At 38.6% G+C, this 16,292-nt stretch overlaps 1 protein-coding gene across 1 annotated transcript in view; it reads right to left on the bottom strand.

The window, feature by feature from the left end:
- ZEB1 (zinc finger E-box binding homeobox 1) overlaps nt 1-16,292 on the bottom strand; it is a 203,026-nt gene that overhangs the window by 10,612 nt on the left and 176,122 nt on the right. The window contains 2 exon segments of the mRNA XM_021064196.1: nt 10,615-10,720; nt 12,874-13,076. Coding sequence (XP_020919855.1) covers nt 10,615-10,720; nt 12,874-13,076 — 309 coding nt within the window.

Genomic DNA, 16,292 nt, shown 5'->3' with positions numbered 1-16,292 from the left:
TAAATACACAATGAATGGACAGCAGAGCAGAGTGGGAGTTTGTGTTCCATGATGTGGCCTAAATTTGCCCTATCTTCTAAAGGAGCAGCAGAATATTAGCTTATATAAAGCTCTCAACCATCCAAACTCCTAAAATTTTTCTTAGGTACTACAGATTTTAGCTCCCTATTTACTAATTGATTGAGATGTATTTTTAACTACCAATGCAGGATTTTGTGATTAAATATCAACTTCTTGTTTCTGGACATATTTCAATCTTTGGTATGATCTGTGCTTCCCAATTTTCTGTCATATAAGATATGATAAATCCTTTTAACTACAATAGGACCATATTACATTCATTTTGTATATGACTCTTACTTTAAGTTTTCTTTTCCTTCCTCTACCCTAATTTTAACATTTTTAAAAACTCCCTTAAATTAGCTATATTTCTATCAACAGCTTCAAATCATTTCTGGTAAGAAGGGAAGTTACTAAAAATTTATTTTTGTAACACCTATTCTCAAACTATTTGAATAAACTGCAGAGGAATGTACATTTTGGAACTCAGTCTATGAGGCCAGCATCATTCTGATACCAAAGCCAGACAAGGACACTACAAAAAAGAAAACTGCAGGCCAATATCTCTGATGAATATGGATACAAAACTCAACAAAATATGAGCACCCTGAATTCAACAATTCATTAAAAGGACCATGCATACCATGATTGGGTGGGATTTATGCCAGGGATGCAAGGATGGTTTAATATCCACAAATCAAGGTGATATACCTCAATTAATAAATTAAAGAATAAAAATCATATGATATTAATAGAGAAAAAGCCTTTGACAGACTTCAATATCCATTTGTGATAAAAGCTCTCAACAAAGTGTATACAGAGGGAATATACCTCAACATAATGAAGGCCATATATGACAAACCCAGAGCTAACATCATACTCAGTGGAGAAAAGCTGAAAGCATTTCCTCTAGGATCAGGAACAAGACAAAGTTGCCACTTATTCAACAAGGTATTAGAAGGAAGAAGCAAAACTATCACTGTCTCAGGTGACACGATAGTATACAAAGAAAATCTGAAAGGTGCTACCAGGAATAACCAGAGCTCATCAATGAATTCAGTAAAGCTGCAGGATATGATATTAATATACAGCAATCTGTTGCATCTCTACATACTAACCACAAGCTATCAGAAAGAGGAATTAAGAAAATAATCCCATTTACAATCACATCGAAAAGAATAAAGTACCTGGGACTAAATCTACCTAAAGAGATAAAAGATCTGTACTAGGAAAACGATAAGATTCTAATGAAATAAAGTGAAGACAACACAAAAAGATGGCAAGATTTACTCTGTTCATGGACTGGAAGAATGAATGTTGTTAGAATGAGTGTAATACTCTACTCAAGGCAATCTATAGATTTAATGTAATGTAATCCCTATCAAAATACCAACAGCATTTTTTTCATAGAACTAGAACAACTCTAAAATTTGTATGGAAACACTAACTGAAACAATTTTGAGACGGAAGAACAAATCTGGAGGTATCATGTGCCCTGATTTAAAACTATGCTACAAAGTGACAGTAATCAAAGCAGCATGGTACTGGCACAAAAAGAAACTCATAGGTCAATGGAACAGAAGAGAGATCCCAGAAATGGACCCATATTTATAAGGGCAATTCATCTGTGACAAAGGAGGCAAGAGTATACCTCCTATACAGTGGGGAAAAGATAGCCTCTTTAATAAATAGTGTTGGGATAATGACAGCTACATGCAAAAGTATAAAGCTACTATTTCCCTCACAATGCACAAAAATAAATTCAAAATGGATTAAAACTCTTAAATGTAAGTCTTGAAACCATAAAACCATAAAACTTCCAGAGGAAAACATCTTTCACTTTTTTTTTTTTTTTTCCTTTTAGGGCTGCAACCGAGGTATATGGAAATTCCCAGGCTAGGGCTGAATCAGAACTGCAGCTGCTGGCCTACACCACAGCCACAGCAACAACAGATCCGAGCCATGTCTGCGACCTACACCACAGTTCACAACAACGCTGGATCCTTGATACATTGAGCGAGGCCAGGGATGGAACCCACCTCCTCCTGGATACTGGCTGGGCTCATTACTGCTGAGCCATGACATTGATCTTAATATTAGCTTTTTGGATATGTCTCCTCAGGCAAGGGAAACAAAAGCAAAAATAAACAAATGGGACTACATCAAACTAAAAAGCTTCTGTATAAAGAAGGAAACTATGAACAAAATGAAAAGGCCATATACTCAAAAGAAGATATCTGCAAACACTGTAACCTCTATGTGAAATACATAGTGAACTCACACAACTCAATGTCAAAAGAAAAAAACAACTTAATTAAAAATGGGCAGAGGATCTGAATAGACACTTTTCTAAAACAGATATACAGATGGCCAACAGGCACATGAAAAGATGCTCAACATCACTAATTATCAGGGAAATGCAAATCAAAACCACAATGAGATATCAGCACACACCTGTCAGAATGACTACTATAAAAAAGACAACAAATGAAAAGTACTGGCAAGGATGTGGAGGAAAGGGAACACTAGGCCACTGTTGGTGGGAGTGTAAATTGGTTCAGCCACTATTGAAAACAGTATGGAGGTTTCTCAATAGATCAAAAACAGAACCACCTTAAAAATCCAGCAATTCTGGTTCTGGGTATTTAGTCAAAGAGAATGAAAACACTAATTAGAAAAGACTACATTCACTGCAGAATTTTTCAAAATAGCCAAGATTAAGGAAGCAACCTAAAGTCTATCAACAGAGGGATAAAGAAGATATGTTATCTACATACCATGTGATATTACTCAGCCATACAAAAATGAAATTTTGCCATTTATGACAACATGAATGGACCTAGAGGGTATTACTCTGGGTAAAATAAGTCAGACAAAAATGGATACTGTATATTTCATATATATGTGGAGTCTAAAAAATAAATGAACAAACATAATAAAACAGGTGGCTGCCAGAGAGGCAGGACTGGAGGAAGAAAGTAATAGATAAGGAAATTAAGGCATAAGCTTCCAGTTGCAAAATAAATGTATGAAATGTACAGTGTGGGGGAATACAGTCAACAAATATGTAGTATCTTTGGTGACATATTGTTAATTAGACTTATTGTGGTGATTATTTAGAAATGTATACAAATATCAAATAACTATGTTGTGTAATAGGAACTAACATAGAGGTCTAAGTCAATTATATTTCAAAGCAAACTTACAGGAAAAGAGATCAGATCTGTAGTTCCCAGAGGAGAGGGCCGAGGGAAGGTAAACTGGATGAAGGTGGTCAAAAGGGACACACTTTTAGTTATAAATAGGTAAATAGTACTAGGGATGCAAAGTACAACATGATAAATGTAATTAACACTGCTCCAGGAGAAGGATCAAGATGGCAGAGGAACAAAGTGTGGCACTCACCTTCTCCCACAAACAAACCATCTACAGTATAGTGATTCACACAGAATATCTACTGAATTCTGGCAGAAGACCTTAAACCTCCACAAAGGGCAAGAAACCCTCCACATAACTGGGTCGAACAAAAGATAAAAGAGAGAGAGCGAGAGAGAGAGAGAAGGAATCAGGATTGGACTAGCACTCCTGAGCGGGAGCAGTTAAAGAGGAAAGTAACCCATACCCTGGGAAGCCACCTAACTGGCAGGGAGATCAGCCAAGACAGAGGGACCTCAAAGTCACAGAGAAAGAGCAGCAGCTTGACTAAAGAGGGCAAAGCAGAGTGAGAGCTGCACCACCATCTGTACCACCACCTGAGATGCTCAGGCAGGTGCTGGGCACAGAGACTCAGGCTCTGGAGAGGACTAGGGTTGGCTGTGTGGAGACAGTCTGGTGCACTAGGGAGCAGTGTGCCATGCGCAGGGGAGCCAAAAGCCATGGGCTACACAGTGCAATGCCACAGCTAAGGGAACCCAGGAGAGGTCAGGGCCCACAGAAGAAGCAAAGCGCCATTGTTGGGGAAGGCCACAGGAGGGGGGTGCAGACTGCCACAGGGATATTTTTCCATGCGCAGAATCTCAGAGGGCTGGGTGCTTCTGGTGCAGGCTATGGGTGGAGAGGCACCACTTGCTCAGGCTACAGGTGACTGAGCACCTCTTGTGCAGGGGATGGGTGGCTGGGCACCTCTTGTGTGGGCTAAGGGAAGTAGAGGGTTAAGCCCAACGTGGCACTTCATGTGTGATCTACAGGCAGCAGGGACAAACCACAGCAGTCATCTCAGACCCCAGAGGGGGGTGTGGCCCACCACCACCAGGAGTCTGTGAACCCCCCAGAGGGGGGTGTGGCCCACCACCACTAGGAGACACCACCTGTGGCCCGAGTCACCTCAGAGGTTGGCAAAGAGGGCACTTCAACTGAGCACCACCCGTTGTTGTTCTCACTCCCATGGGAATACATCCACCCTGCTGCTACCACTGCCAAATGCTCTGGGTGCCACCTACCCATGCCTGATCACTGTCACTTCCCAGGGCCCTGCAACTAGGAGCAGCCTGTGCCATCCTCCCCTGGTCTTTGCCACTGTCAGGGGCCCAGCAACCAGGCACTGGCTACCAGCCCTGCCTAGTGCCTCCATCTCCCTGAAAGCACGTGCAGCACCCTAAAAATAAAAATTAAGCCCTAGCAAAATACTGGAGCACTCGAGCATATAAATAGCCCTCCAAGACTACAGTAATTGTTTTCCCTAAACTCACAGAATAAGAAAAATATAAGCAAAATGAAGAAGCTCAGGAACCATTCCCTGTTAAAAGAACAGGAGAATTCAACTGAAGGAGCAAATAATGAAACAGACCTCAGCAGTCTAACAGACTTCAATTTCAAAAAGGAGATTGTGAAAATACTGAAGGAATTAAGAGTGAATAGGAAGGAATTAAGGTGGATATGAACAGTAATACAGATAGTAATACAGAGCGAACTAGAAAATATAAGGAACCAAGAAAAATTAGAAAATTCATTTGCAGAGACACAAGCTGAGCTAAAGGCATTGAAGAGCAGAATGAATAATGCAGAAGAACGAATTAGTGACTTGGAAGACAGAAAAATGGAAATCACCCAATCAGGAGAGCAGACAGAAAGCCAAATGAAAAGACATGAAAGCAATATAAGAGATCTATGGGATAATATAAAGCAGGCCAATCTACACATAATAGGGATTCCAGAAGGAGAAGAAAAAGAAAAGGAGATTGAAAAATATATTTGAAGAAATTATGGGTGAAAACTTGCCAAAGCTAAAGAAACAGAGATTAAGATGCAGGAAGCAGAGATGGCCCCAAACAGGTTGAACCCAGACAGGCCCATACCAAGACATATTATAATAAAAACGGCAAAAACTAAAGAGAGGATTCTAAAGGCAGCAAGAGAAAAAGAGTTAATATTAAGGGAACCCCCATAAGGCTTTCAGCTGATTTCTCTACAGAAACATTAAAAGCCAGAAGAGAGTGGAAAGATATATTCAAAGTTCTAAAAGGGAAAAATCTGCAGCCTAGAGTACTATACCCAGCAAGAATATCATTTGAAATATAAGGAAAAATAAAAAATTTCTCCAACAAACAAAAACTAAAAGAGTGCAGCAATACTAAACCCATTCGAAAAGAAATACTGAAAGGGCTCCTCTAAATAAAAAAGAAGTAAGAAGTAGGATGGAGGAATTTACAATTGGAAAGCAATCACTTAAATAAGCCAATATATAGATCTAAAAGGAAAAAAAAATCCTACTGTAAAAGTGACAATAAACACAAGGAACAGCAAAGGGACAAACATGAAGATGTTAAAAAAGGACTTCAAAAATCAAACTGTGGGGAAGGAGAGAAAGAAAATCTATACTTTTTCTTTTCTTTTTAAAGAATGTGTTTGAGCCTATATGACTATCAGGCTAAAGCAAGCATATATTGGAAGGGGTTAACACATTTGAAAAACAGAGCAACCACAAAACCAAGCCAAACATTACATTCACAAAAACTAAAAAGAAAAGGACACAAGCATAAAATAAATGGAAATCATCCAACCAAAAAGGAAAGGAACAAAGGAGAAATACAGAATCAACTGGAAAAGTTTAAAATGGCAACAAATACATATTTATCAATAATTAAATATCAATGAACTGAATGCTCCAATTAAAAGACAAGGTGGCAGCCTGGATAAAAAAACAAGAGCCTACAATATACTGCCCACAAGAGACTCACCTTAGAGCAAAGGACACATATACATTGAAAGTGAGGGGATAGAAAAAGATATTTCATGCAAATGGAAAAGACAGGCAAACAGGAGTCTCAGTACTCATATCAGACAATATAGACTTTAAAACAAAGGCCATAAAGAAAGACAAAGAAGGACGCTATTTAATAATAACAGGATCCATTCAAGAAGAGGATATTACAATTGTCAATACATATGCCCCTAATTTAGGAGCACCCAGATACATACAACAAATGCTATATGCCCCTAATATAGGAGCACCCAATACATACAACAAATGCTAACAGACATAGGAGAAATTGATGGGAATACAATAATAGGAGAATTTAACACCCCACTCACGTCAATGGACAGATCCTCTAGACAGAAAATCAAGACAACAGAGATCCTAAATGACAAAATGGAAACTTCAGACTTTGCAGGACATTACATCCAAAAAAAACCCCCAGGATATACATTCTATTCAAATGCACCATGTAACGTTCTCAAGGAATGACCACATAGTGGGGCACAAAACTAAACTCAACAAATTTAAGAGTACAGGAATTATTTCAAGTATCTTCTCTAACCACAATGGCATGGAACTAGAAATTAATCACAGGAAAAGAAATGAAAAAAAACTGACTACACGGAGACTAAACAACATGCTACTAAAAACCAATGGGTCAATGAGGAAATCAAAAGGGAAATTAAAAAACTCTTAGAGACAAATGATAATAAAAACACAACTATTTAAAATCTATGGAATGCTGCAAAAGCAGTTCTTAGAGGGAAGTTCATAGCAATACAGGCCTTCCTCAGAAAAGAAGAAAAATCTCAAATCAACAACTTAATCCACCACCTGAAAGAATTAGAAAAAGAACAATAAAGTCAGCAGAAGGAAGCAAATCATAAAGATCAGAGAGGAAATCAATAACATAGAGATTCAGAAAACAATAGAAAAACATCAATAAAACCAAGAGCTGGTTCTTTGAAAGGCTAAACCAAATTGACAAACTTGTGGCCAGAATCACCAAGAAGAGAAAGAACTCAAGTAAACAAAATAAGAAATGAAAAAGAACTCTCAACGGATTCTTCAGAAATACAAAAAACCGTTAAGTGAATACTATGAACAACTATATGCCAACAAATTTGACAACACAGAAGAAATGGACAACTTTCTAGAGACATACAGCCTGCCAAAACTGGATCAAAAAGAAATAGATCAATTGAACAGACCAATCACTAGAAATGAAATTGAATATGTAATAAAAACACTCCCTACAAACAAAAGTCCAGGACCAGATGGCTTCACAGGTGAATTCTACCAAACACACAAAGAAAAATTTATACCCATCCTTCTTAAATTTTCCAAAAGGTTGAAGAAGAAAGAACACTCCCAAAGGTATTCTCTGAGGTCACCATCACCCTAACACCAAAACCAGACAAAAGATACTACTAAAAAAGAAAATTATAGGCCAATATCTTTGATGAATATAAACATGTAAATTCTCAACAAGATTTTAGCCAACTGAGTAAAAAAACTGAAAAAGATCATATGCCACGACCAAATGGGATTCATCCCAGATTCACAAGGATGGTTCCATATATGCAAATCAATCAACATCATACACCACATTAACAAGAAAAAAGTCAAAAACCACATGATCATTTCAATAGCTGCAGAAAAAGCATTTGACAAGATCCAACATCCATTCATGATAAAAACTCTTACCAAAATGGGTAGAGAGGGAACAAAGCCATTTACAACAAACCCACAGCCAATATAATATTCAATGGAGAAAAGCCGAAAGCCTTCGGCACTAAAATCTGGAACAAGACAAGGGTGCCCACTCTCACTACTTCTAGTCAACATAGTACTGCAAGTCCTGGCCACAGCAATCAGACAAACAAGAGAAATAAAAGGTATCCAAACTGGAAGAAAAAAGGTAAAATTGTCACTCTATGCAGATGACATGATATAGAAAACCCTAAGGACTCCACACACAAACTATTCGTACTGATCAGCAAATTAAGCAAAGTAGCAGGATACAAGCTTAACATGGAGAAATTGGTTGCGTGATTCAGCACAGCACCTAGGAGTGCAGTTCCAAAATGAAATGTAGATATCACCAACCAGCCCTCACAAAGCCACTCAATGGTACTCTTTTGCAGGTGGCATTTGTAAAATCTAACTGTCAATACAATAATTTTCACAAGATGAGCAATGGGAAGACACCCATAATTTCCCACTCATTAGCTAACGTTTCTTTGTCATTATTTACATCGTAAATAACACATGGCAATCAATCAGGAGATGAGAGTTCATAATGCAACAAGGGGCGCTATTGAGTTTCTTTTTTTTTTTTTTTCCTTTTTTTTTATTTTCCCACTGTACAGCAAGGGGGTCAGGTTATCCTTACATGTATACATTGCAATTACAGTTTTTGTCCCCACCCTTTCTTCTGTTGCAACATGAGTACCTAGACATAGTTCTCAATGCTATTCAGCAGGATCTCCTTGTAAATCTATTCTAGGTTGTGTCTGATAAGCCCAAGCTCCCGATCCCTCCCACTCCCTCCCCCTCCCATCAGGCAGCCACAAGTCTCTTCTCCAAGTCCATGATTTTCTTTTCTGAGGAGGAAAGTCTATTCAGCAAGCATTGCTGGGAAACCTGGACAGCTGCATGCAAAGCAATGAAACTAGAACACACCCTCACACCATGCACAAAAATAAACTCCAAATGGCTGAAAGACTTAAATATACAACAGGACACCATCAAACTCCTAGAAGAAAACATAGGCAAAACACTCTCTGACATCAACATCATGAATATTTTCTCAGGTCAGTCTCCCAAAGCAATAGAAATTAGAGCAAAAATAAACCCATGGGACCTAATCAAACTGAAGAGCTTTTGCACAGCAAAGGAAACCCAAAAGAAAACAAAAAGACACCTTACAGAATGGGAGAAAATAGTTTCAAATGATGCAACTGACAAGGGCTTAATCTCTAGAATATATAAGCAACTTATACAACTCAACAGCAAAAAAACTAATCAATCAATGGAAAAATGGGCAAAAGACCTGAATAGACATTTCTCCAAGGAAGATATACAGATGGCCAGCAAACACATGAAAAAATGCTCAACATCACTGATCATAAGAGAAATGCAAATCAAAACAACCATGAGATACCACCTCACACCAGTCAGAATGGCCATCATTAATAAATCCACAAATAACAAGTGCTGGAGGGGCTGTGGAGAAAAGGGAACCCTCTTGCACTGCTGGTGGGAATGTAAACTGGTACAGCCACTATGGAGAACAGTTTGGAGATACCTGAGAAATCTATACATAGAACTTCCATATGACCCTGCAATCCCACTCTTGGGCATCTATCCGGACAAAGCTCTACTTAAAAGAGACACATGCACCCGCATGTTCATTGCAGCCCTATTCACAATAGCCAGGACATGGAAACAATCCAAATGTCCATCGACAGATGATTGGATTCGGAAGAAGTGGTATATATACACAATGGAATACTACTCAGCCATAAAAAGGATGACATAATGCCATTTGCAGCAACATGGATGGAACTAGAGAATCTCATACTGAGTGAAATGAGCCAGAAAGACAAAGGCAAATACCATATGATATCCCTTATAACTGGAATCTAATATCCAGCACAAATTAACATCTCCTCAGAAAAGCTACTGAGTTTCTTAATAGCTTTCATGGAAGTAGAGCCTCTACAGAAATGTAAATAGAGCTTTCTTTGTTTATAAGTTTCTAAAAGAGACATATTATTTCCGCCATATAGAAATGTTCATTTTGTAAGTAAAGATGTAGACAATGAACAGTGCAGAACAGGAGGGTGAGATGAGGGCGGAGTATACTTCGCCTTTAAATTCTCCTTGGAGGGGCACTGCCCTGCCCTCCCCTCCCATGAGGCCACATGGCCCTCCTGCCACTTCCACTCTGCAGTCCATTTCTACTTCTCTCCTGGAAAGAGGATCTCCCTCTCCTCATTTCCTTGTGCACACAGTCCCTCTATTCCCTTTATTATCCCCTTGTTAACTGTGCCAAAGAGGCAATGAAATGAACATTCACCGGGAAGCTAAAGGGTTTTTAGGTTGTACGTCTTGGTAAAACATGCTATATTCTGATGAGGAAATGTGGAGTGTCTCATATTAACTTGATAACCTTTTGTCAAAGATTGAGATTCTAAGAAAAATACCATTTATAAGGAGAAAGTTTCTCCAATTAGTCTCTATCCTAAAAGAAAAGCCAAGTTTCTAATTGTGTGTGTAGATCACATGCAATGTTAATTTATGATGATATTTGCTATGATATTCAAGGTATACAAAAAAACCCAAATATTTACCACTGTGGATTCTTAAGTGCTCTTTGAGATGGTGTTTGTATTTGAAAGCTTTTCCACACTCAGTGCACTTGAATTTACGATTACCCCCAGACTGCGTCACATGTCTCTGCAAGAAAGAGTTGGTATTTTAGTTATAAAGCAAAAACCTTTAGACATAACATAAAGAACATCCAATCTGCTAAAAGTAATGTGTTAGTGATTCTTTTGCTTTTTTAAAGGCCTCAAATTGTAGCATCGCAAAAATTTAACTCTTGGAATATTACCGAAAAGGAGGGTGAGAGTGGCAACAGAATTTGGACATAAAGGAACATCTCCACTCTCTAGAGTGCGTATCATAATCACTGTGCTAAGCAAAACAGCACCTTAGCAGGAACAATCTACACTTTACTAGGAGCCAGTGATGATCTCTCTCTCGCCTGCACTCTGATTTACAGATGAAGAAACTAAGGTCCAGAACATTCAGTCATCTTTCTAAGGCATGGTAACTAAACAGAAAAAAAAAAAAAAAAAAGGGCTGGGCTTTTCCAGGACTTTATCCTGTCTCTAATATGTTTGCTATTTCCAAAATGAACCTTAATCTGAAACTCCCTATTTAAAAAAAAATAGGGAGTTCCCGTCGTGGCGCAGTGGTTGGCGAATCTGACTAGGAACCATGAGGTTGCGGGTTCAATCCCTGCCCTTGCTCAGTGGGTTAACGATCCGGCGTTGCCCTAAGCTGTGGTGTAGGTTGCAGACACGGCTCGGATCCTGTGTTGCTGTGGCTCTGGCGTAGGCTGGTGGCTACAGCTCCGATTCAACCCCTAGCCTGGGAACCTCCATATGCCGTGGGAGCGGCCCAAGAAATAGCAAAAAGACAAAAAAAATACTACTATCTTTTCAGCCAAATATGGATTATAGTAACTTTCTGTCTGGTTTATCAAATCCAATATTTTTATATATTTTATATATCTCAGATATATTCTGCACCCTTTTTAATTTTACAAAAGCACTGCCTACATTGAATTATTCAATAAATTCTGCTGATAAATTTCTAGAGGATTCTCATTAACCGCTGAGCCTAGACTCTGAGCCTGTGGATTCCAGGGTGACAGCGCTGGCCTCCCAGGCTTACCCCTCACCAAATCTCTATGAGGAGTCCACGCCGCAGTGAGTAAGTGAGTCTCACACATGCTACTCTTCATCCCCTTGCTCTCCTTTATACTGTCCCTTATTTCTTGGCCTTGTTTCCCCTTAACTGTGACTGGTAAGATTCTACCCACGTTTCAGAGGCTTAACTCAACCTGCGCTTGCTTCATGTTCTCCTTGGCTGGACTTTTCCTCTGTCCTTCCGACAGGAAGGAAAGCGAACGAGTGCTTACCATCCATCTGGCTCCCCTTCCCCCAAACCCATGGCTTTGAACCCAAATATATGGTGACAGTCCCCAAACGAGCTCCCCAGACTGTTCCCTCCTCAGCTGCATCCTAGATGATCCCCACTGGAAAGCCACAGGCAACTGCTCACGCGACAAGCACTGAACTTCTCTTTTCCCTCCTGAAAACTGGCTCCTCCTCCAGTGTTTCTTCCCTTTGTGAATAACACCCTCATTTTCTTGATCATTGCTTAGGTCCTGAACTTTGGAATCATCCTTGGGCCCTCTCTTTCCCTCACTCCCTTATCAGTCCATCCTGCACCACGTCACGTCACTCTCTATCCCCTTACTCTGCTGTATTTTTCTTCATTCTACCTGTTTTTCTAGCTTACCTGTTATCTAACACTTACTAAAACACGTCCTCTACTGTCAGGGGCTTCACTCATCTTTTCCATTCTTGTGCCTGACACAGAATCCAAACCCAAATATTTGGTGAATGAATAAATTAATAAGACATGGAAATGCTTATCTTTAGGTCACAGTATGATTTTCAAAGACCAGAAAGGCAGACATTCTGCCCTCCGTTTGCTGCCTCATAACCTAAATTACTCTTAGGCCTCCTGGTTATATATTTGTTTTGGTATAAGCACAATTATTGAATCAAGCTGAAAGAGACTTTATCTGAAAAAGAAAAAAACTCAGTTACCTCTAAAATAGTGTTCATATGCTGCTTTTTAACTGAGAAATAACCAGATAATCCAAATAAATAATCACTTTCACTTTTAGAAGGCTGCAGACAAGACACTCCAGTACCCCTCTTTAATTGTGAAGTAGATTAAAGCCCTTGCCTTCTAGGGAGAAGTGAATTCCCAGCTTGGCAAGTCAGTGAACCCTGAGTCCTTTCACCTACCTGATCTCTTCCTGATTTATGGGAGGTCATGTGACGTTCAAGTTGGGTTCTGTATGCAAAGGTGTAACTGCACAGGGAGCAGCTGAAGTTATCTTCGTTCTTCTCGTGGCGATATTTAATGTGTTCTTTCAAAGAGGTAAAGCGCTTATATCCTCTGTCACAATAAGGGCAGGTGAGTAACTGGGAAAATGCATCTGGCGTCCCTGTAAAAGAAAGGCCATGTATTTTTGATTGAAAACATTCAAAAAATATTGCCAAAGCTACCACTGAGTCCCTATGCTGGTGCCAGACAGTATGCTTTGTATTTGATACTCAATACAAAATGCTAATGTGCCTCTCTATTTTATGAAGAGAAAATAGGAGGCTCAGGAGAGGTTAAATAACTTTCAAATCACACAGCTATCATATGATGAAGTCAGGGACAAATGTGTGCTGTCTGACTTTCAAGTCTCATGTCTTTTCCACTGAAACGTAATTCTTCCCTTCTTTTGTGTGATTAATTAGACAAAGAAAACAAAAGTAAAATCAGAATGTAGGTCACATTTGTAAATGCATGTATAGGAAAGGGATTTGTACACTGTAACAATCTTTCTATAGAGTTAACAACAGTATCATTATTTATTGCATGTTCACTCTTTGAAACTTAGAAAGGACACTCCAGTTACTGTCATCAGAGGGTAAGTAGTACATAGTAAGACTGTGTTTCTAAGACTCCCTTGCAGTTAGCTGTGGACAGAAGACCAAGTTCAGAGCAAAAGAATGTGTTCTGTGGGGTGGGGTCAGGAGAGGGAGACAGATCCAGGCCTGGCCCATTAAGATGTGCCCTGCATGATTCTTCATGCTCCTTCCCTTCCTGAAACACACTGATGCATTTTCTGTATAGTTTTATATGGATGACTATTAGGATGGCATTCAGAAAATAAGGGCATTGTGGATAAATTGTAGTTCACAAAATGAACTATATATATTTTTATATATGGAACCATCTAGGCCTGCCAGTCCTAAAATGTAATACTACTTTGCCCATTAATATTATTTAACTAAGAGTAGATTTCCATATTTGATACATTTCTCTAAAGAAATAAGTCCTAAGTGACACCTTATTGTAAATATCGTCTTTACCTTCATTTTGAATTTCTTATGGAAAACTAGGCCACTAGAGAAAATTTCATAACAGTCTCCAAATGCTTCATAAACATGTGCTACTGGAGTTCCCATCATGGTTCAGCAGAAACAAATCTGACGCATCTATAAACACATGCTACCGTGAACAGTTACACGTTCAAGCCCATATAAGTTCACTGTCGTGCTCAAGGACCAGCCTGCAAATAACAGGCTGAGCACACGATTCTACGTAGCTGAATACAGTGAAATATGTATCAAATATATGAATAAAATCAAACACCCAGGACCAAGGTTTATGATGGTATCTTCTGTGATTAGCTAGCATGGCAACTGGAGCCAGAGAGTTTTCTGATGGTGATCACTAACATGACGACTTCTTTGGGGAACAGGGTAGCCACGGGAGGAAATTTTGGGGAAGAAATGCTATGTTTGGTCTGGTATCAATTTCCTGTTTGTACAGGCAAGTAGGAAATCAACATTTGGGGCATTCTCGTGGCCAGGCTAACCTGCCTGTCCTATTGATCTCAGCTGGTTTCAACAGCAGGAAGTCACTCCATCATTATGGGTCCCTGGTTATCCACACCAGTCACAGTGTGATTTCCATTATTCAAGCTGCTTGTGCTCCTGTGTTGTAAAGCCGTCTGCCTGCATTATGTCCTATTTTCTTCTTTGCCCTCAGGATTAATCCTTCTAATAAATAAACAAAACACTAATAATTCTGTAAAATGATAAGCTCCTCATATTTTAACAGCAACTTATTTTCATATATCAGTATCCATTGAGTGTTCTCACACATATGAGAGATGAATTTATTCTTTTAGGCCAAGGGCATAAAATAAAAGTAAATCTAAATATTTAACATAAGTAAGTTATAGAATGAATAGGTTTAAAAGTTAAACCTTTTTCTTGTTTTGAAAAACATTGGATTGTTTTTTAAAAATTCACTTTTCAGCAATGAAGACTTGTCATGTAAGAGAAAAACGTTTCCTTTTAGAATTCCTCTAATAAACTTACGGCAGCTATTCAATAGTACTTAAAAAAAAATAAAATCCAACCTATGTCTGACCATTTTTTGAACTCTAATTCCTTCCTTCATTCCTCTCTTTCTCTCCCTCCCTCTCCCTCTCTCATTCTTAGCCCACTGCACCACAGTGGGAACTCCTAAATTATAATCTATAGATATGTGACCATGAATATACTTATTTAAAAAAACATAAGAACTACCATATGATCCAGAAATCTCACTCCTGGGCATCTATCCAGAGAAAACCGTAATTCACAAGGATACATGCACCCCAATGTTCTTAGCAGCACTAGTGACAACAGCCAAGACATGGAAGCAACCTAAATGTCCACTGACAGATGAACAGATAAAGAAGATGTGGAACATATATACAATGGAATACTACTCCACCAAAAAAAAAAGAATGAGAGAATGCCATTTGCAGTAATATGGATGGACCTGGAGATTCTCTTACTAAGTGAAGTTAGACAGTGAAAGACAAATATCGTATGATACCACTTATATGTGGAATCTAAAAAAACATACAAATGAACTTATTTGCGGAACAGAAGCAGACTCATAGACTTTGAAAACAAACTTATGGTTACCAAAGGGGACAGGTGGGGAGGGAGGGATGGACTGGGGTTTGGGATTGGCATATGCACACTGAGGTATACGGGTACCTGCTGTAGAGCACAGAGACCTCTACCCAATATTCTGTGATAATCTAGATGGGAGAAGAATCTCAAAGAAAATGGATGTGTATATATCTATAACTGAATAATTTTGTTGTGTATCAGAAATTATCACAGCATTGTAAATCAACCATATTTAAATAAAACTTTAAAAAATGAATAAAAATCATTTTAAATTTCTGTATTTTAAGCTTCCTTTAGTAGGCAGAATATAAAACCCATGAAAAACCTCCTTGATTTTTTTGCCAATGAACCAAAATTTGTGATAAATCAACCTGGTTAAGTTTCCCTCTTTACAACTTTAGTAGTGCAGGATAGCATGTTTAATCTATTAAAACATTAAAAATTTAAGCATATCTGAAGATAATCGCTTTTTATATGGAAACAGATGTTGCTGGTGTGAGAGAATATCTACTGTGAAATATAGTATTAGCAGTTAAGTTATACTATATACCTGAAAATAATGAATACCTGAATTAAAGATATAGTGTATAATTCAAATGTTTTACTAATTCAGAACAGTTGGGGGCCCAGATTTTTATGGAATTTTACTGTATTGATTTGCAACAATGGACTTTACAAAGTTTAACCTTATC

This window comes from Sus scrofa, chromosome 10 (genome assembly GCF_000003025.6).
Source record: "Sus scrofa isolate TJ Tabasco breed Duroc chromosome 10, Sscrofa11.1, whole genome shotgun sequence".
Taxonomy (NCBI): Eukaryota; Metazoa; Chordata; class Mammalia; order Artiodactyla; family Suidae; genus Sus; species Sus scrofa.
This window is presented reverse-complemented; position numbering and strand designations above follow the sequence as displayed.